This window comes from Sus scrofa, chromosome 15 (assembly GCF_000003025.6).
Source record: "Sus scrofa isolate TJ Tabasco breed Duroc chromosome 15, Sscrofa11.1, whole genome shotgun sequence".
Taxonomy (NCBI): Eukaryota; Metazoa; Chordata; class Mammalia; order Artiodactyla; family Suidae; genus Sus; species Sus scrofa.
The window spans coordinates 135,696,548-135,717,164 of record NC_010457.5 but is presented as its reverse complement, the minus strand read 5'-3'; the positions used below and the strand labels follow the sequence as shown (position 1 = coordinate 135,717,164).

The window sequence follows — 20,617 nt, the reverse complement described above, 5'->3', positions numbered from 1 at the left end:
GGCTATGATTATCACAACTAATTGCCTCGTTGTCACAAACCAGCCTGAAACAGTGTTCAGATGTCCGTCCGCGAGAGCAAATTAGGGCCACGGCGGGCTGTTCCTGTGATCACAAGGGGCTCTTGTATGGCGATCTGATTTACCCCTGTCGACCGGCGGCCGGCGGCCCAATCAAAGCCGAGCTACAAAGGCAGCCTTTGAAGCCAGCTCAGCCTCGAAACACACTCCATATGCAGGCGGGCAGACTGCACTTCATTAGATCTGTTGCTACATTTTCCCTCTTCTTATTCTAATGATCCTATTTTAATACACACAGGAACCTCGCCTAATTGATGTCAAGTGAGTGACTTCTACATTCATCAACGGAGCACATCAAACAAACCTTGGCGTGCAAGCCGGCATCACAGCGAGCAGAGACCCAGGGTGTGTCTCCAGCGCCGCGGACCAGGAAGGGGAAGCACGTACCTGTTTAATTGGGATGGCTCGGCCGCTCCCGATGCTGTCTGCCCGACTCTCCAGGCCTTTCTTCTCTTTGTCTGGGTCACTCCCTTTCCGAGACTGCGAAGCAAAAATAAAGTTAGCATTTGGGGAAGGGCTGCGGGTCTCCGCGGGCGCGCGCAGGTGAGCCCCCATCTGCCCCGTTTCGGCCAAACACACGCCTCGAAGCCCTGGGTGAGCTGCGCGTGTACCTGCGGGCACACCCGCATCCCGGGAGCAGGTGGCCGAGGTGGCCACCTCCACCGAGAGCCAGCACGTTACAGGGAATCTGCTAAACTTTTCTTCCTACTTTTCCACGGCAAAATTATCTTTTTATTCTTTTGTGCAGAGTTCAAAATTCAATTACTGGCAACCAATGGACCATACAGGAAAGAAACGCCCAACGGAAAAGACACTCTGAGGCCACAGTGAGCCCAGCCGAGGAGGAAAGGGCTCCTCACTGTATGTTTGGGAAACTATGACACGAATGTATATATTTAATTAACATCTGAAGGATGAAAAAATTCTATTAACGACTCGGCTGTGCCATTTAGCAGCGTACCCTCGATTTGTGCCAAGGTGCCATTAATGCCCCTTTTTATTGCTTCTGGATGGTTACAAAGAGCAAAATCAAAGTTAAATTGGTGTAAGGTATCACAACAGATAACAAATGGGGGGAAGGTTGAAAATACCTTTTGGGGCAAAACGTCAGCACTTTGGAGAAAAACGAGGGGCTTGCTTTTGCCAAGTTCCTGAACACTTTTCCTGGCCGTACTGTCGACGCAGGTGCACCGCCTGGGAGCCGGTGACAGGCGGGGGAGGGTGGCGCCGGTGGCCCCAGGGAAGCCGGGTCCCCGGCACACCGTGACTTGGGGACACTGAAGGAATGCCACCGCGACGTCACCATCTCTTGGTGGCATGAGAAAGTGTGAGCACAATGATTTTCTGACAGATTTATTTTATTATGAGAGAAAGATCTGAGACTCGTCCTCCTTAATAATGATGCTGACAAGTGACAACTCCACTCCATTACTTTTCAATGGGAACATTACTCACGCAATATTGAAAATGGAGAAACATTTTCATGTGCTTTTCAAATCTGAGATGATATATGGAATTGAACAGACTTTGTGGTGTCCGGCGCGGCAATGAGACGCTAATGAAATCCAGTTTCAAAGGGTGTGAGGTGGAGCCACTGATTTTTTTTTTTCTTTTTTAATATTAAAGGGGGCGATGTCATCAGACCTACAGAAGAAAAGTTCCCAGGATATGAGCCTGGATCTGCCGTGCACACGTGGGCTCGTTACGAGACAGGCTTTTTTTTGACAATGATATAGACACCTGACATGCACCAAATACCTACTAAGTGCAGCTGCACTTTTTTCCTTCAGGATGCTCAGAGCCTGGAACGAGGCAACAGGAAATGAAACGAGCAACAAAGAGCAAGTGGCAGAAGAACAGAAAACAGGAGGTTTAACCTCTGGGCTAGGAAGGAAGTAGAGGTTTATCAGTCCCCTGTCATGCATGGTAGCCGGAGGTCAGAGTTCGCCCTACTCTTTAATTCCGTAATCAATAATCTAGGAGAAGAGCCAAGTAACGGCCCTAAATTCGTTTTTCCTCCCATCTCCTTTCACAGGGGAAACGGGAACTTGAGGTCATTACTGGCAAAAGGAGATTCTAAGCTCCACGGGATGACATTTAGACCTGTTTGAAATCAACAGAGATCATCAGCGGGACTTTCAGAAGTTGGCGACTTCTCCGTTTCTAAATCTGGGAATCCATCTTCATTATTCTCTATTAACCAGAATCATTAACAAAACAAACATCAAAAAAAATTAACGTCTTCCTCAAGGCAGCACATCTGTCCCCACAGCCACTCTGTTGTCAGGGTGGCATTTCCAGACTCCACACGACGCAGGATTAAGAACCCAGCTCGGTGTTGGATCTCTCACCCCGAGCTGGATGAGATGGAAACTGGCACGAGCCTTCGCAGCCACAATGCAACAGAAGTTCCCTATGGCTCTGACACCTTGGTGGGGCGAGTCCTAAAACTAAAATTTCAAGGGCAGCAGCGGCAACCTGTTAAGCAAAAGGGGTTTTGCCCTATTTCCGCCCCACAGTGACTTTTGGGAGAACAGGTTACTGTGCACAGCCTAACACCGAAACCCAGCAAGGGACTTCAACGAACCCACTGGACGTACACCACTGCAGCCTGGATACATTCCCAGGAAGCTCTCCCGATGTTTCTGCCGCCTCTGTGATTACATTGCCCACAGCACAGCTGCATCTACGGCCGGACCGGCTCCGTGAAGTCACATCCGAAGCCACCCCGGGTGCCCGCTGCGTGGGTCAGGACTGAGTGTGCAAGGCGTCCAGCAGGACGCACAACTAGAAACCTAACAGCGGTTTGCCACACCCACCAGAGAAGGTTGGGAACGAGCCAGAACAGCAACGGTGCAGCCTCCGCACACAGAGAACACGGAGGACAGCAAGGCGGGATGAGCTAATTCCTCTCTCCTTTATTTAGAGACCTGTTTAACTTTCCCACCCGGGGTAACAGACGGCAGGAAGGGACACCCCGCCAGCTGCCGGCTGACAGGGACAGCGAGCATCGATGCCGAGAGCTGTCACCACCAAACCGAAACCTGCTTCTCCCTTCCTGACCGAGGAGTGTGTCAAAGGAACACACCGTAAGAGCGTCCGCGTGCCCCTCCTTACCAAAGACAGACAGGTCTGTTTACACCATCAATTCTGCTGCCTTATCCCCACAGAGCGTCTAGGGGCTGGGCAAGGTCTTTTCACAGGCTTTGGTTACTGGGTATGCTTGGCTCCGCACAGGGGTGTCGGCATGAAAAATCCCACGGAAGCCACACCCGGATTAGAAAAGCTTGAAAACAGGCAACGCAGGGCAATGTACCATTTATGGACACATACCCGAGTGGGCTTAAGACTCGGATACAGATAACAGACACCAAACCCAAGTGTATGCTGATCCCTGGGCAGGGGGAGCGTAGGCTGGAGGGCTCCCGTTTACCTATGACTGGTTTATTGACCTTGAAGAAGCAACAGCAGCACTGGCAGAAAAAGACTTGTATTTGATGAGCTGCATAGTGAGTACGTGCATTTTTAAAAAACATTCCTTTATGTTTGAAAATATTTCCTAACAGAACATTGTAACCGCATGCAAACAAACGGGGGCTACGCACGAAGCCCGTCCTCCCAAGAGCCTGGATTACAGAACCAGGAATTGAATGGATATGGCCTTCTGATATTTCTTTTCTCAAAACAATCATCTTTTTTTTTCCAAAGAAATAAGTAAAATTAGATAAAACGTAGCTTCATTAGTGAAGTATCACTCCTGCCATAAATAACACATTATTTGCTGTTATAGGAGGTTTTTTTTTTTTTTTGGAAGTTCCTCGGCCGGGCATCAGGGATCAACCCGTGTCAAATCCGTGCAGTGACGACACAGGATCCTCAACCTGCTGTGCCAGAAGAGAACTCCAGGAGGGATTTTTAAAGTCTGTGCCACGTTGTCAAAGGCGTGTGTGATTTATTTTTGCTTAAAAATGTGTATATATACAAACAAAAATATCTGGGGCTGAAGAATGGTAGTCCAGCGTGGTATATTACAGGTCACTTTATACAAGTTAGAAGCACAGTATTTGAGAAATGGGGTGTGTCTAACTTAACTGACTCCGTTCTCTTGACAAGGATCTGATGAAAGAGGACTGTGCTGCTTCATCTGGGCGCTGTCGTCCCAGCCCGCGTGGGTTTTTATTCACGAAAATTGCTCCGCATATGGCACTTTCGTCCTCCTGTCACACACTTTTCAATAAATACACTTTTTGCCAATTTCAGCTAGTAATTACCAACAACCGCCAGCCTATGAAATCTCACATATTTAAGAGCAGGTGCAATTCTCCAGTCACAAGGAGAAGGTGCTTTCTTAATTGGTAACAATGTTGCAAGGAAGTTGCCTCGTCTCATTCCTTGCATGACACTGACACCTAGTGGAGTTGGTATTTCTAAGCTCTTCACCTCAAAAGGCCCGCGCGTCACTGTCCCTGGTCACCATCCTCGTGCTTTGCCACCTCTGGCCCACTAATGATGGATACACAGGATTTCGGCCGTCTTTTCCCGAAATGCCCTGATGCAAACCCACGGGAAAGCTGGCTTCTTCCATGACCCTGATTCCCGCAGCCGCTAATGACAGCGTTCCAGGCTGGATTCAGCTCCTAAAATGGGTCACCCTCACGTGGTTCCCTCACCCACAGAGACCAAGCACTGACCCCACCCGGCTTCACGGCAGGGCCTTTGGATCACGAGACACGTTAATTATGACGTTCATCATCCCCATTTATTACGGGGCGTCCAGTCACCATGAGGATGCGGTTTTAGGGGCTCTGGCCCGGACGGCGCCCCCCCCCCCCCCCCCCCCGCTGCCTGGTGCCCAGATGCAGTGCATAGACACGTGCACGGCTCCAGCACCAGGGAGGGTGCCCCAGCCCTCGGTGCTCCACGCTTCTCTCCACAGGCAGAGACCCCCGCGCCCTCCAGCCCCTTCCTCTTGATGCTGGCGGACGGTGGTCACGCCTGCTTCCGACAGAAGACGAACCAGGCCGTGGGGACGCAGAGGAGGAGGAGGAAACCTGTGTCACCGGAGTCACCATGAATTCGATTCCCTGCCTTCAGCTCATCTCCTTGTTTTCCAGCACATTCCAACTCCAGAGCCGCCCTTACAAAGGGTGGGGATGGGGACGGGCTTGCGGGGAGCAGCCTTCTTTATTCATTCGTTGATTAACGTATTCATCTATCTGCGGCGCCCCGAGGCACAGGGAGTTACCAGGCCAGGGATCAGAGCTGAGCCGCAGTTTCGACCTGCGCTGCAGCTGCGGCAACGGCACATCCTTTAACCCTCTGTGCCGGGCTGCGGATCGAACCTGCACCCTGGCGCTGCAGAGACGCCGCGGATCCTGCTGCACCCCAGAGGGAACTCCGAACAGCCCTATTTTCAAGATACTTCCTGGCTTCTCACCTCTTGCCTTAAATAGAAACCAAAGCCGAGGACCACTAGATGTGACCCCTCGCAGGTGTCGTGAGCCTGGGTGTCCCCCCTTCCTGTCACACCCTAAAAGGAGCAGCAAAGATACAGAAAGAAGATACGCTGGTCCAAGTTCAAGAGCCCCGACTCCTCCTGCTCTGCTTGTGCCCTCATCACGGCTCTCTCTCCACATCTTCGCCAATGGGCTTCTCAGTCCGCTGGGCGTGAGTCAGCGCACAGCCTGTTCTGTGAGGTGACACCTTCTCGACTGGACCCCACCTGGGCGTACAGCAGTAATACAGGTGTTGGATGAGCCAGGAAGTGCTATTAAGGTGACTATGGTTATTCCTGGTGTGTCTGAAGAAACTCCACAGTAAAACATTCATGAACAGATGCAAGCATGTCAGTCACCCGTGTTTTGTAGAAACCTAAGATATGCCCCTCCTAGTCTATCACACAGCCCTACAGCTACTTTTTTTTTTTTTCCTTCTCTTTTTACTGCATTTGGAAATTCTCAGGCTAGGGGTGGAATCAGAGCTGCAATGGCCGGTCTATGCCCCAGCTACGGCAACACCAGATCCGAGCTGCATCTGTGATCCACACTGCAGGCTGAAGCAACACCAGATCCTTAATCTACGGAGAGAGGCCAGGGATCAAACCTGCATCCTCGTGGAGCCGATGTCAGCTTCTTTACCTGCTGAGCCACAACAGGCACTCCTCCTGTGACCACTTCTGCACCAACAGAGGTCATTCCGGGGGGATGAGATAAAAACGAAAGCAAGGCCACAAAGACGGCCTCCTACAGGGGTCTTCCCAGCGGCCTCCCTGCAACCTGTTTCCAGCTCGGAGAGGTTAAGCAACTTGTCTAAGGCCAAACAGCCGCTGGCAGCAGAGGTGAGCACTAGGCCTGTCGGATCTTCAAAAACAGCGTTGGCCCGCACTCACAGGGCACACAGCCAGGAGCAAAGGAAAGAAGAGTTGTGTGTGCGTGTGTGTGTGTGGCGGGGGGTACGCAGTTGGCAACAGACCTCGGCAACAGACACCACCTGGTGGGACAGCAGCGGCGGGCTGGAGGGTGGGGCCTACCCCCCTTGGCAGCCTTGTTCACCAGTGGGAACGCCACCCACCAATAAGGGCAGTGGACCAGATACCAGACTCCCGGCCACCCCTGCAGAATCCTCCTTTCGCTCGAGACAGGAAACACTGAACGCTTGTGTGCATCTAAGTCAGCAACGAATGGTTTAAACAGGACACCCTGACACTGGGGGCTGGACCGTCTCTGCTATGGGCCCCCCTGTGTGCCCGGTAGGATGTGGGCAGCTCCATGGTTGCTGCCCAGACGAGGTGTCTGCGGGACCCTGCCCGCCCCGCTCCACCCCAGTTGAGACAACTCAGACCTCCTCCAGAAATTGCCACATTTCTGGGAGTGCAAAGCCACCAGGCTGAGAAACCCTGGTGTGAAAGCACGTCCTTGTCACGCACAGACGCAGTCCATGAGGGGACAACGTTCTGGAGTCAAATGACTCCGGTCACTTGGCAGTAGCTCTGCCTGGAGTTCCGTGCTCGGAGTTCTGGGCTCAGCTGCCAAGGCCCCTGTGATTGACGGGTCAGGGCTGCTGTGCGTCCGGGAAGGGACAGGGCAGCTGCGTTGTTGTGTCCTCTGTGGTTCAGAGGTCTCTGCATCCCACCCGCCCAGGGAGCTTTCAAAAACTACAAACGCCTGGGCCCCACACACAGACTCCGAGGTCATAAATGGGAGCCGAGAGAGTTTTTTTTAAAAACGCCCCACGGAACCCTAAGAAGAGTCCAGGCGGACAGCCCTCTCTCCGCGAGCCTCTGAAGACCCCAGGGCGATGCTCGGCTCTCCAGCCTGGAGGGAAAGGGACTGGGGGTGGCCATGGCTTGTACGTCTCATCGGACCGGCTGGATGCGCACGTCTGGGAGTTGCGGCAGAGTCTGTCGCCTCCTCCCCAAGGTGACAGGTCTTGGCTAGAGACCCAGGCAGGACAACAGTCACCTTGATTCAACCCCCTGGCTTTGTGCTTCTGACTCAGGCCGGCGGGACTCCCTGTAACTAAGAAACGCCCGGGTTGCTCAACATAGGCATCTTCGCATCCGGCAACTGCTTGACCCCCCAGAACTCGGGGCTCTTCTGCTTAACATGGCTTGGGCGCTACGCTGTCACTGAGACACCGGGTGGGCGGGCATGCACACACACACACACACACACACACACACACACACACACACACAGGGGACCTTCTCCCGCAGCCCGCGAAGCCTAGCCCCGGACACTCACGGTGAAGAGGTTGGAGCGGCGCTTGGACTGCTTGCGGACGGGCGTGGGCGTGTTGGCCGTGGGCGGGACGTCGATGCGCAGCTCCTTCTGGCTGGTGCTCGGCGTGGACGGGACGGAGGAGGAATAGTCGCTCAGGCTCCCACCGCCATTGCTTGTCTGAAACAGTTGAAAACCGAGGTTCTGTTAAGGACCCGCCCCCGGAGCCAACCCACCACCTGCCCTCAAGCCGGCAGGGCCCAGGGAACAGGTGCAGCCAGGCCGGTGGGACAGGTGCTGATGGGCTGATACCATCGGCCCCGGGGGGTGTGCCCTCTCATTCTAGAACGGACTGAGCAGCTCGGCACTGCTTCATCTAAGAAGAGGGACTGAGAAAGAGAAGCCGCAATCATTTAATTAAAAAACCTTTGAGGGGTAAAATGTAATTATTTTCTATTTCCTTGTAAAAGGAAGGAGTTGGTTGAACTAAGTGGTTTTCTAGGGTCCCTTCGCTGCTCCAGATTAGAGGCAAAAAGAGCACAATTTTGCCCGGTAGGACCAAAATTCACATTTTGAAAATGACATCTTGGAAATGTGACTGCTTCAGGAAGATATTCAAGGTGGAGAGAGGATTAAAGATGCCCGCAGTGGAGACCGTAACACCCCCGACTGTAGCTTCCTAGGCTGCCCTGTAAACACACTTCCTGACTGCCTCACGCAACCGAAGCCTGATGCCAAGCCTTCTCACCACATCCATTTACCAAGTACCAGTGCGGAGTTCCCTGGTAGCCTGACGGTTTAGCGCTTGGTGTTGTCACTGCTGTGGCTTGGGTTACCACTGTGGCTCAGGCTCGATCCCTGGCCAGAGAACTTCTGCACGCCAGGGGCACAGCCCAAAAATAAATAAATGAAAAGGGCTACTATAACACCCGTCCAAGAAACGTTCACCATAAACACAAGGGCAGGCAAAAATAAGCCCAAACAGGTTCCTTCATAGGTTTCTGGTTACCTCCTCTCAAGTGACAGTTACATTGTTGGCCTCCAAGTAAATAATGGAGCGAAACGTTGCCACAGAAAAGTACTAATTTCTCTGGGGCCCAAGGGAGATGGTAATTAAAAGAGGGCTGACATCACCTCGAAGCCTATAGTGGGATTAGCCAGAGTCCCCCCAAAGTGCTCAGCCTACAAGCAGCTGGAATGAGGACCAACAAGGGTGATTTAAATGAGCAGCAGAGACGGTGGTGCCCACCCCACGCCTCCGCTCCAGCCAGCATGCCTCATAACCCAGGCAGCGCGACGATGGGAGATATTAAAGCATGAGTCCTATAAAAATCACTTGGCCACAGCAGTTTCTGAAAGAGACGTGAAGTCAATTACCAACATGCTGTTATCTAGAAAGTCGAAAAGAAAAAAAAATAAAAAGAATGCACCTTGGCACTGGCTGAGAACACCCTTTGGCAGGTGCGTTCTCCTGGGGAAGACCCCTCGCGGGCCCGACATACCTGGCTGATGTGTACGGCAGACACCTGTGCGGAACAGACGGACGAGTGGCTTGGGGAGTTGGGGAGCGACTTGCAAGGTCCTATGGACAGCTGCTGCTTCTTCCTTGTGGCAACAATCTTCTGGGCAACTAGCGGACAGGGAGACAAAAGAAGTCTACGTGAGGCTGGCTGCCAAGGACAGCGAACGTGGCAGAGAAGGCGGGCTGCCTGTCACTGGCCCTTCCCTGCTTCTGCAGGAATAGAGCGCCTGACTTTTAGGTGGGCACGTGACTGCCAGAAGAGCCATGACACTTCCTGGGGCCTCCCCGGGTCCACTCCCCTGCAGCCTGGCAAAGGTGGCCACGCCAGCAAGCCCTGGCCAGCGGGATGGCGGCAGGAGGGCCCTGTACAGGCATCCAGGAAACGGCCTTGAAGGAGCTGCCCTTGGCCCATTCCTTCCTTCTGTCTTTTTCCTTCTTGCTGTGTGAAAAGCCCATACGGTGGCTGTGGCCCTGGCAGTGACCTTGGGGATGGAAGCCACATGTGGCAGGACACAAGACAGAAAGGGCTGTTCTCTGGCTCAGCAGCCCTGAGCAGACCAGCCACCTCAGAAGCCTTGTAAAACGGGAAAATATGCACCTGTCTTGTTTAAATTATCCTAAAAACAGGATTTCCCCTCCCCAGTTACTTGCAGCAAAAATAATCCTAAATAAGACAGGGTAACTTAAACTAAACCCTCTTGAAAATCAAAAACCTATTTCTTTTTTGGCGTAGCCTAAAGGATCCCTCTGAACCCTACAAGCTACGGCACAGAATTATAGTCAAGGATATGTAATTATATCCGAGACTTTTTTATTTAAATATATTGCTACACACGTTGGGAGTTTATCTTCATCAATACAAATCTAAATTCAACCAGCCATAACTTCTCTTGGCAAATAGGCTCACTGATAAAGCATATTGGATTTAATTGGAAAGGAAGTCGACAATTATAAAACTCTTCCTACACCAATAGGTGTCACTACAGGAGAATAACTAAAGCTTTTATTTGAATAGATGTGTGTCTTTGGGGACCAGCTGTAATTAAGTTCAATGAGAGTCAATCCTTGGCCCGGATAGCTACTGTTTTTAAAGAGACCCCTGCAAAGGGCCACATCACGGACCCCAGCAAGAGGTTACAATGCTCAGGGAGCTCACCGAGGGTCTGCAGATAATTTCTTTTCCAAACGAATACAATTTTAATAACGAACTGGTGTGTCCACAGCTCATGGCTTGCGTGTAAATGAATGAGAGCATAAATATGATGAAGTGAAAACGCAACACATAAAAAATGGCTCAGAGACGAAGCAGCGGCTTCATTAGTTACCTCCCACCTCCAACAGGCCCCCTCATCATCCTGAAAGGATGATGTCAATTAATTTATCTCCCCGCAGCGTATTGACCATAACGTCATCAGCTAATCACGTTTAAATTACAGAGGAATATCGCAACACTCTGTCATTTCGGAACCATTGGCGTATTGATCTGGGGTCTCTGAGGATGCACAGTAGACTATCCTAAAAATCATTATGTGAACGCAAAAATAGAATCTAAGATCAGATTCCACCAGCCACAAAATGTGTCATTACAGGTGAACTGAAATGCCAAGGCCCAAAGTAAATTAAGATGAGGATTATTTGGGTGATGGCCAGTTTTCTCCTTCTTTTTTTTTTTCTTTTGCTTTTTTAGGCCCTCACTCAGGGCATATGAAGGTTCCCAGGCTAGGGGTCGAATTGGAGCTGTAGCCGCCAGCCTACGCCACAGCCACAGCCACGCCAGATCTGAGCCACACCTGTGACCTACACCACAGTTCACGGCAACACCAGATCCTTAACCCACTGACTGAGGCCAGGGATCGAACCCGCAACCTCATGGATACTAGTCGGATTCATTTCCACTGAGCCATGACAGGAACTCCTTCCTTTTTTAAAAAGATTTTTATTTTATTTTATTTAATTATAATTTTATTTTATTTTATTTTTTTGTCTTTTCGCTATTTCTTGGGCCGCTCCCGCGGCATATGGGAGGTTCCCTGGCTAGGGGTCTAATCGGAGCTGTAGCCACCAGCCTACGCCAGAGCCACAGCAACGCGGAATCCGAGCCACGTCTGCAACCTACACCACAGCTCACGGCAACGCCAGATCCTTAACCCACTGAGCAAGGGCAGGGACCGAACCCGCAACCTCATGGTTCCTAGTCGGATTCATTAACCACTGCGCCATGATGGGAACTCCTATTTTATTTTATTTTATTTTATTTTTGTCTTTTGAGGGCCACACCCGTGGCATATGGAGGTTCCCAGGCTAGGGGTCAAATCAGAGCTGCAGCTGCCGGCCTGCACCACAGCCACAGCAACGCCAGATCTGAGCCACATCTGCGACCTACACCACAGCTCACAGCAACGCCGGATCCTTAACCCACTGATGGAGGCCAGAGATGGAACTCGCATCCTTTTTTCTTTTTTAAGAGCAAAAGAATTGCTGTGTCTTTTTTGTTTTTATTGTTGTTTTTGTTTTGTTTTGCTTTTTACGATCAACCCTAATGCATTTGTATTCGACTCTGGCCTCAGAGTGCCTGTTTCTGTTGGCGAGATGCTAACTGCTGGTGACCATGCCGGATTTCGTCTTCAGTCTGATGGAAAAAGCGCACATGTCAGAATCAAACAGGCTGAAGCTGTTCAGAGAACCTGAGACCTTTTCAATGAATATTTTCTCCTTCAAGGCCTTTCTCAGACGAGTCACACATGTGATGAAAATCCTCATTTTCGAAACCCCACGTGCAAAGGCCTGTTCCCTCCTTTCCACGTGGAACCTAGAAAGACCAACGCTGCCGAGCAGCGAGAACTTTTCCCGTGAAAGCCTCTCACAGCACGACGGACAGGGCCGCCCAGAGCACGAACCACACAGGAGGGCCTCACGTTCTCTGTCCGCTCAAGTATCACGCTGCATCATTCACCATCCAAAAAATGCAGTCGCAACTTCTCGTGACCGCCAGCACGTGTTTAAACTTTACGAGCAATTTTAACCCTAGGCGCCCTAGTTCCCTGTGAGTTTTAGGTCTGTACGCAAGTGGAAGAAAGGAAACGAGTTACAGATATTTTGTTCTGAAATACACAGGCTGCTTCACAACTAGGGGGGAACCCGTAAAAGCGGGGGCCACTCAGTGGAGAAGCATGGGAGGACGTGACGTCCGGAGGAAAAACAGACAGACAGGAGGGAAGAGAGGTAAAGCCGCTGTGCTGCAGGACGAGGCATCGTCTCCTCCACAAAACGAAGATCTACCAGGGAGCCCACTGCGCCCCGCGGGCCGCAGAGCTGCACTGGACCCCCGCCACGAGCAGTCCCAGGACTTGGAATCTGTAGGGGAGGGGGCGCCGCTGGCCCCCCCGTGCCATCAACTGCTGCTGGACGCGGGAACGCAAGGGTTAGGAGACCTGACAAGCGGCTGTCACACCCCAGCTTGTGCTGGCTGGTCCTTCTGACAATCGCCGAGTATTCTGCTGCACCTGATCACTCCACAAATGAATAGGTTACATATTTTATAGAAATTCATGCAATGAATGAATGAATTGAACAGAATCACAATCACCTGAGCTTACTTAAAAGCAGCTGGAATCTGGGCGGTCCCGTGGTGGCTCAGCAGAAATGAATCCAACTAGTATCCATGAGGATGTGGGTTCAATCCCTGGTCTTGCTCAGGGTTAAGGATCTGGCGTTGCTGTGGCTGTGGTGTAGGCCGGCAGCAGTAGCTCCCACTGGACCCCTAGCCTGGGAACTGACCTATGCCACAGGTGCAGCCCGTGCAAAGAAAAAAATAAAAATAAAAGCCCACGAAGAAGCAGCAGCTGGGATCTGTATCACGAACATGCAATGCTTTTCCCATTTTGGTGGCGTACATCCTTATCAAGCTGCTGCAGGAACGAAGCCTACGTCTGAAAGGCTGACATGGACATATGCCGAAAATGTTTGCTCTTTTACCAGACACTAAGCAACCTCATTAATCTCCTGATATCTCCACATGCGTACTCGGTGTCGTCTTAAAAGCCACTTCCTCGGAGAGTGTAAGAAACATAGCTATTAACGCTGCTGTGTGTTACCTATGAAAGGTAAGAGAGGTCTCATCACGAGAAAAAAACCCTTCTTATTTGATTTTGTATCCATGTGAGATGATGGGTGTTCACTCCACTTAAACCGTGACGACCACCGCGTGAGGCAGGTCAAATCACTACGCTGTACACCTTACCCAGGGCTGTGCGTCAGTTACATCTCAATGAAACTGGACGGAAGAAAATTTTAGGAGTTTCCTCATGGCTCAGGGGGTTCAGGATCCAGCATGGTCGCTGCCATGGCTTGGTGCGGGTTCGATCCCTAGTCTGGGAACTTTCACAAGCCACAGCCAAAAAAAAAAAAAAAAGAAAAGAAAAGAGAAGAAAAAATTAAATACATTCAAGAATTTTTAAAAAATGAACGCATGAGTGAATGTATGTCACTCTTTTCACAACTCTGAAATTTTATCTGGATAATTGACAAGCCCCTTCAACCATCTCTACAGCGTAGAAACTTCAACACTGAGGAAGCACCTTGCTGGTGCCTGGCAGAGGCATGAGGGGCTCCTGGGCTGGCAGGGCCCCTTCTTGACCTGGGTGATGCCTTCGAGATCCTTTTTTTGGGGGGGGGCTGTACCCTTAGGTGTACTTTCATAAATATATTTTCATTCATTTTATTTATTTATTTTTTTCCTTTTTAGGGCCACACCCGAAACATATAGGAGTTCCCAGGCTAGGGGTCAAATCAGAGCTGTAGCCGCCAACCACAGCCGCAGCAACACAGGATCCAAGCCGCGTCTACGACCTACACCACAGCTCACGGCAACGCCGGATCCTTAACCCACTGAGCAAGGCCAGGGATCGAACCTGCAACCTCATGGTTTCTAGTCAGATTCGTCTCCTCTGAGCCACAGTGGGAACTCTCTGTGTTTTCATTCTTCAATTAAAAAGTTTATTTAAGAACTTAAGCAACAAGAACAGTGAGTCACACATTGACTTTCCCTACAAATTTTTAATTTCCTCCTGGAAGATGATATACGGCACCTTTTAATGAGTGGGTAAAAATAAGGCTCTCAGACAGCTCCCGAATGAGACCTCACTAAATCCTGGCTCAATGCCCGATTTCTGCTTCTACTTGTTTCTCAAATCATGTGTGCTCAATGGGTCCGGTGGCGCCTGGGGGGTCAGGCCTGCCTCTCCCCAGGTACCTGGGGGATCCTCCTCTCCCCCCACTCTCCTCCTCCCCTCCCTCTTCTCCCCTCCTCTCCCGTCCCCCCTTTTCCTCCCTCTTCCCCCTCCTCTCCCCTCCCCCTCCTCTTCCCCGACTCCCCTTCCCCCTTTGTCTCCTACCTCTGAACCACTCCCCAGACTGGCAACTCCTATTGCCCCGTCCCCCACAGACCCCCCCCCCAGACGTCCCCACCCTCGGTCACTGGATCACTGCAACCTGGCTTCCATCTCCTCCGGCCCCTTGGCTGAACCTGCCATGGCCGAGGTGGCTGGAGACCAGTTGGAAGCCAGGTGGCATCCTGCTTGACCGCTGGGCAGCTTCCCTCCTCCAGGATCCGACTCCCTGGGCCCCTCCCCTGGCCGGAGCCCCCTTCCAGCCTCCTCCACTGGCTCTTTAGATGCGGGTGCTCCCAGGCGTGCTTCTCTGGCCCTCTCAGCTCCATGCGGACGGCTCGCACGTCGGCAGCCTTGCTGCGTGTCCTTCCTGTTTCTAGAACAGCCGATGCCACCTCCACTTCTGCCTCTGAACATACCTTGAAGTCTGTGTGCTCCCCCCACCTCGACGGTCCAACTCCATCAGCTGTGCCCCCGCCCCAAAGGGGGGCAGGTACAGAGGAGACATAATAGGTTGATTCTGCTCCCAACATTTCTTTTTTTTTTTTTTTTTTTTTTTTTGTCTTTTTAGGGCCATACCCAAGGCATGTGGAAGCTCCCAGGCTGCCAGCCTACACCACAGCTCACAGCAATGCCAGATCCTTAACCCACTGAGTGAGGATAGGGATCGAACTTGCATCCTCATGGATCTTAGTCAAGTTTGTTACCACAGACTAGGGAACTCTCAGAATTTCTTTTTCTTTTTTGTCTTTTTAGGGTCACACCCATGGCATATGGAAGTTCCCAGGCTAGGGTTTGAATCAAAGCTACAACTGCAGGCCTGCACCCCAGCCACAGCAATACCAGATCCAAGCCGCGTCTGCAACCCGCACCACAACTCATGGCAACACCAGATCCCCGACCCACTGAGCAAGGCCAGGGATCAAACCTGCATCCTCATGGATACTAGTCGGGCTCATTAACTGCTAAGCCACACGACGGGAAGTCCTTTAATTTTTTTTTTCAGAATTTCTTAAAGATGCACCTGCACTGCCGCTGCCCTGATCCAACCTCATCTTCCTAAGGCTGGTTTTCCTAAAACGCTTCCAAAGCTGCTCCCCAAAGACATTGCAGCCTGAAGAACACGCTGCAGGGCGACCTGCGGAAGGGCTCCCCTCACTGGCCTTGTTCTGCTGACAGTTCTGCAACGGCTCCTGTCACCACCCGCTTGGGACTGCAATTCCTCAGCCAAATGGGCTCTTTCTCCTCGATGCCACAGGAGGACGCCCAGATACGGCCCGTCTTCTAGCCCACTTTCCAATAAAAGATAAATCATCTGATCTTCCGGGGTCTCATTCCTTAACTGGATCAGAACCCCAGGGAGGACAAGGATCCCTTCCAACCCAACACGGCCACCCCCAGCCTCGCTGCCCAGCCCCAGCCTCACCACCCCACTTCCAAGCCGGTCAGACCCACCGCAGCTGCCACAGGGCACTGAGTTGTCGGAATCCCGTGACACAAGTTGTCTCTGCGGCCCAGCATGTGCCTCTCCGTCTCAGAAGCCGTGTCGGGCCCCAGCTCTCCTGGGGGCGCCTTCTTCTCTAAGCGCCAGGCTCCTCCGTGGGGGGCCTGCACCCACAGGTGCTAACGTGCCAGCCCCATGCTTCCCAGGCCTCGAGTGGGCACCACTGCCCACCGGTGGGCACATCCACACACACAGTCAGGGCCCCACTGAAGGGCTGCAACCCTGCTCTTCAGCCCGGACCCCCAGTGCCCGGCACACAGAGGTTACACAGCAAGCGACTCTGTAATAATGCACAGCAGGCTCTGGCCTCCTGCTCTCTGCTTTCATTCAGGGCGAGGCCCCTGGACAGGGCGTGTCTTTGACACCTGGCCTCTCTTCTTTGCTGGGTACCACCTGGCATCTGTAACATCCACAATTAAGCGCTTAAATTAAGCTTTTTAAAATTTCATTAACGAATATGACATTTTGGGCATAGTCCAATGAGTGTTAGCAAATTTAATCAGCAAGCTCTCCTCTGGTTTAAATCACTTACTTGACTTAGTCGATTAACGGGAGCGTTTGAGGTGCCACCTGTGGGCCGAGCGAAGGAAGACAAGGAGGCCGAGGAAGAGCCGTGAGACCCGGTGTCCAGCCTCAGGGAGCCCACGCCAGGAGCACAGCCCTCTGCGGCCTCAGGGACCGCCCCGACGTCGCACCAGACAGCACCTCGGACAAGGGCCGGACGGTTCCTCCCGCCCCATCCTTTCCTCACCCTCGCCTTCCTCTGCTCCTGCAACCCCACCTCCTCCCGGGACAGGCCCCGAGGGGGCGCAGGCTTCTTAATCAGGCCAAGAAGCGGCCGCTCTTTCACCTCGCTTTTCCCCAGTCTGCTGAGTATGGAGAAGCTCTAACTCATCAGCCGGCTTTGTAACGACTTGCTTTTTACGTTTATTGTTTGGCTGCACCTGCAGCATGTGCAAGTCCCCAGGCCAGGGGTCGAACCTGCACCACAGCAGTAGCCAGAGTCACAGCCGTGACAACACCAGATCCTTAACCACTAGGCCACTCGGGAACTCCCGTGATTTGCGTTAATTTAACATCCACGTGACGGCATCCTGTTCAACACCCGCTCCCGCTGTGTCAGCACTGCTGTGTGACCAGCGCGGCCCCTTCTGGAACAAGCAGAGCGGAGCGCCACATACTCAGGCTGCACTGGGGGCAGGTGGCTTGTGGGGACCGGGGAGCAGTGGGGGCCGCAGCTGAGGATGGCACTGTGGGAGCACGTAGGCCTGACGGACTTTACAGAGTCACGAGACTGGATGCCAAACAGAGACAGTGCGAATCAGGCCAAACTGGAGGGAGAGGGTGGTCGTCCGGCTGCTGGGAAAGCCGCGTGCAGCCCCTGGAGGCCAGTGGGGGCGAGGCGACTACGAAACAGTGGGTCTAAAGGACGGTACGTCTATTAAAGTCACAGCTTAAATGTTTACAAACGACAGACACAAAGATCAACTAGCGCGAGGCTCTAATTTGACTCCACATTTTCTTTCCTTCTTCCTTTTCTCTCTCTCTTTTTTTTTTTTTTTTTTTTTTTTTGCCTTTTAGGGCCACACCCACAGCATATGAAGGTTCCCAGGCTAGGGGTCCAATGGGAGCTACAGCTGCTGGCCTCCACCACAGCTCACGGCAACGCCAGATCCTTAACCCACTGAGTGAGGCCAGGGATCGAACCCACACACTCACGGTTCCTAGTCGGATTCGTTTCCACTGCGCCACGAGAGAACACCTCCTCTTTCTTTCTTTCTTCTTTTCTTTTTCCTGTCTTTTTAAAGCCACACCTGCAGCATGTGGAGGTTCCCAGGCTAGGTGTCGACTCCAAGCTACCGCTGCCTGTGCCACAGCCACAGCCACACAGCATCTGCGACCTACACCACAGTTCACGGCAATGATGGATCCCTAACCCACTGAGGCCAGGGATTGAACTCGAATCCTCATGGATGCTAGATGGGTTCTTAACCTGCTGAGCCACAATGGGAACTCCCACAAAAATATTTTCAGAGCACAATTGGAGAGTGGGGGTTCATGGCATGCCTTATCTCCAAAGCTAACACCAGCTGGACTTGAACTGAAAGGCTTGTCCCTTGGAACCTGGGAGGGCTCACCCCTCGAACCCCCGTAAGTAATTAAAACCACCAGGGATTATAAATTTTCCAGTAACAAATAAAAGGTCCTCTAATGTCTCAACTCAGTTTTAAATTACAGTTGGGTGATCATTAAACTATCTTGTTAATTAAGTAGAAATTAATTACTAAATTATCTATGTACCTGAATTTGTGACTTAGGAATGAAAAAAAAAAAATGAAGTAGAATTTTTCTCAAAGTTAATGAATGTTAAAGGGGACGTATTCTGTGTTGTTGGCAAGCCTCTACCCCTCTCCAAGATTTGTTTTCCTATTTTCTAAGTTTTGAGCCTTGAGGAAACTATGCCAGAAAAACTAGTAGGATGAAAGAGAGGGAGGGGGCGGCGGGACGGGGGATGGGCATTCTGGAAGGCCTCCTGGGTTGTTCGACGCTTAAGGACAATTGGTGAACCACAGGGGTCCACAGCCCACACACCTGCGCAGGTCCTGCCAAGCTCTGTCGCCAACTGGAAAGTCCAGTCGGCTCAGGTTCCAAGACAAGGGGCCAATTCCACGGGCGTCCAGACGGCTCCGCTGTGGCAACGCTAAACAGGATGCTTCATTTATCTTCCTGGGGCCAACGGGGACCTGATGTTCAACCAGCAGTGGCCAAGCGGGTCAAGGAACAAACGAGCGTGGACGGCAGCCCTAACGCAACGGGGAGCCGTCAAAATGAGTCAGGCACAAGGGACAGCATCCACGCTTGGGAAAGACACCTGATGTGGTTCGTAAGATGCGGGTCTTCCATCTGGACAAAGGAAGGGAGCGTGTGGGGAAGGGGTGTGGACGCAGGGGTGGGCGACAGGGGCTGTGACCCAGCTGCCACGGTCCGGGCTCAGCCCAGCTCTCACAGCGGACAGAAGCACGCGGTTGTTGTCTTTTGAGACTGGCCTATCTCGGGCTGCCGTTACTCCACACGTACGCGTGATTAATATTCTCGAGGGATGTAGTTTTTTTTTTTTTTTTTTAGGGCCACATATGTGGCACATAGAAGTTCCCGGGCTAGGGGCAGAAGTGGAGCTGTTGCTGCCGGCCACAGCCACAGCCACAGCCACAGCCACATCAGGTCCGAGCTGCACCTGTGACCTACAGTACAGCGCATAGCAATGCTGGATCCTTCACCCAACTAAGGGAGGCCAGGAATCGAACCTGCTACCTCATGGACACTAGTCGTGTTCTCAACCCACTGAGCCGCAATGGGAACGAAGCGGGACGTAGCACTCTAGGCAGATTGCACATCGTTTGATGTTTCAAAGCTACCAAAAAGGAGCTCTTTCTCATGCAAGGGGATATAAACACAGTGACGTCATTTTAGCTAAACCCCCCCAGTTAAAAACCTTCCAAAGCCGCTTGGTCACTGACCTATTCTCTGCATAGCTCGTAAAGCTTTAGAATGACGTCCAACACCCCGTTCCCAGGACCCGGGTCCCACTTCGCGAGGTGCGGCAGGGCTTCCTGCTGGCACGGCAACCCACAAGGAGAAACCGGTGACCCCTGTCCTAACGAGGCCCTCATCTGCTTACTAGCCGCTACCTTGAAGATCACCCCACAGTTCTCTCTGAGGCCGCCTTGTCCCCTCCGAAGCAGCCTTCCCACAGGCACCACATGCACCCTTCTAAAGCCAGGCCTGGCCTGACCCCTTCCACGTTTCAACGATGCAAAGCATATACCATCAGAAGAGTGTTCGCAAAGCATAAACCATCAGAAGAGTGTTCCAACGAAACCGGGTATCATTAAGGAAGGAGAGAGACCCTGAACCCCACAGGCCATGCAATGAACTTAGGGAGCATGAGAAGGAAGCGCGCTCCCACGCATTGGCTCTCTGGGTCCTTGCAGCGAAAACCAGGCGGGAGGCCCTGCCGAGAGCCCCTCCGCCCCAGGGCAGGGCTCAAGGAGAAGGGTCCTGGAGGAGGAGACCCTCTGATGAGCTACCTGGGTAAGTGAGCACACAACACGACATTCCAATGACATGTTTTTAAAAAAACGAATCCAAGACAGGCCCTGCCTAAAAAGCCAAACCCGCTTTAATACCTTCTAGCGGCGGGGTACGAGTTTTCCGTGAAGTCATGAAGTCTGAATCCTTAATCTCCGATTCCGTTCTTGTCTGCGTTCTTTTTATCTCGTTGTATTAAAACAAATTTATCTTCATTTATGTCGCAATTACCTATTAGGGTTGTTAATTTGCTGGAAATGAAGCTATTGTTTAATTGCTCCTATTAATCGGGGGACTTCAATGCCCACTGTAATAAACA

General features: G+C 52.0%; 1 protein-coding gene across 11 annotated transcripts in view; it reads right to left on the bottom strand.

The window, feature by feature from the left end:
• The window catches only part of AGAP1 (ArfGAP with GTPase domain, ankyrin repeat and PH domain 1), a 556,723-nt gene that overhangs the window by 281,998 nt on the left and 254,108 nt on the right, over positions 1-20,617 (bottom strand). For all 11 annotated transcript variants that reach the window (XM_021075538.1, XM_021075539.1, XM_021075540.1 and 8 more), the window contains 3 exons: positions 9,299-9,426; positions 7,821-7,976; positions 466-558 (listed from right to left, as the gene is read on the bottom strand). In XM_021075538.1, coding sequence (XP_020931197.1) covers positions 466-558; positions 7,821-7,976; positions 9,299-9,426 — 377 coding nt within the window. The remainder of the gene's footprint in view (positions 1-465; positions 559-7,820; positions 7,977-9,298; positions 9,427-20,617) is intronic.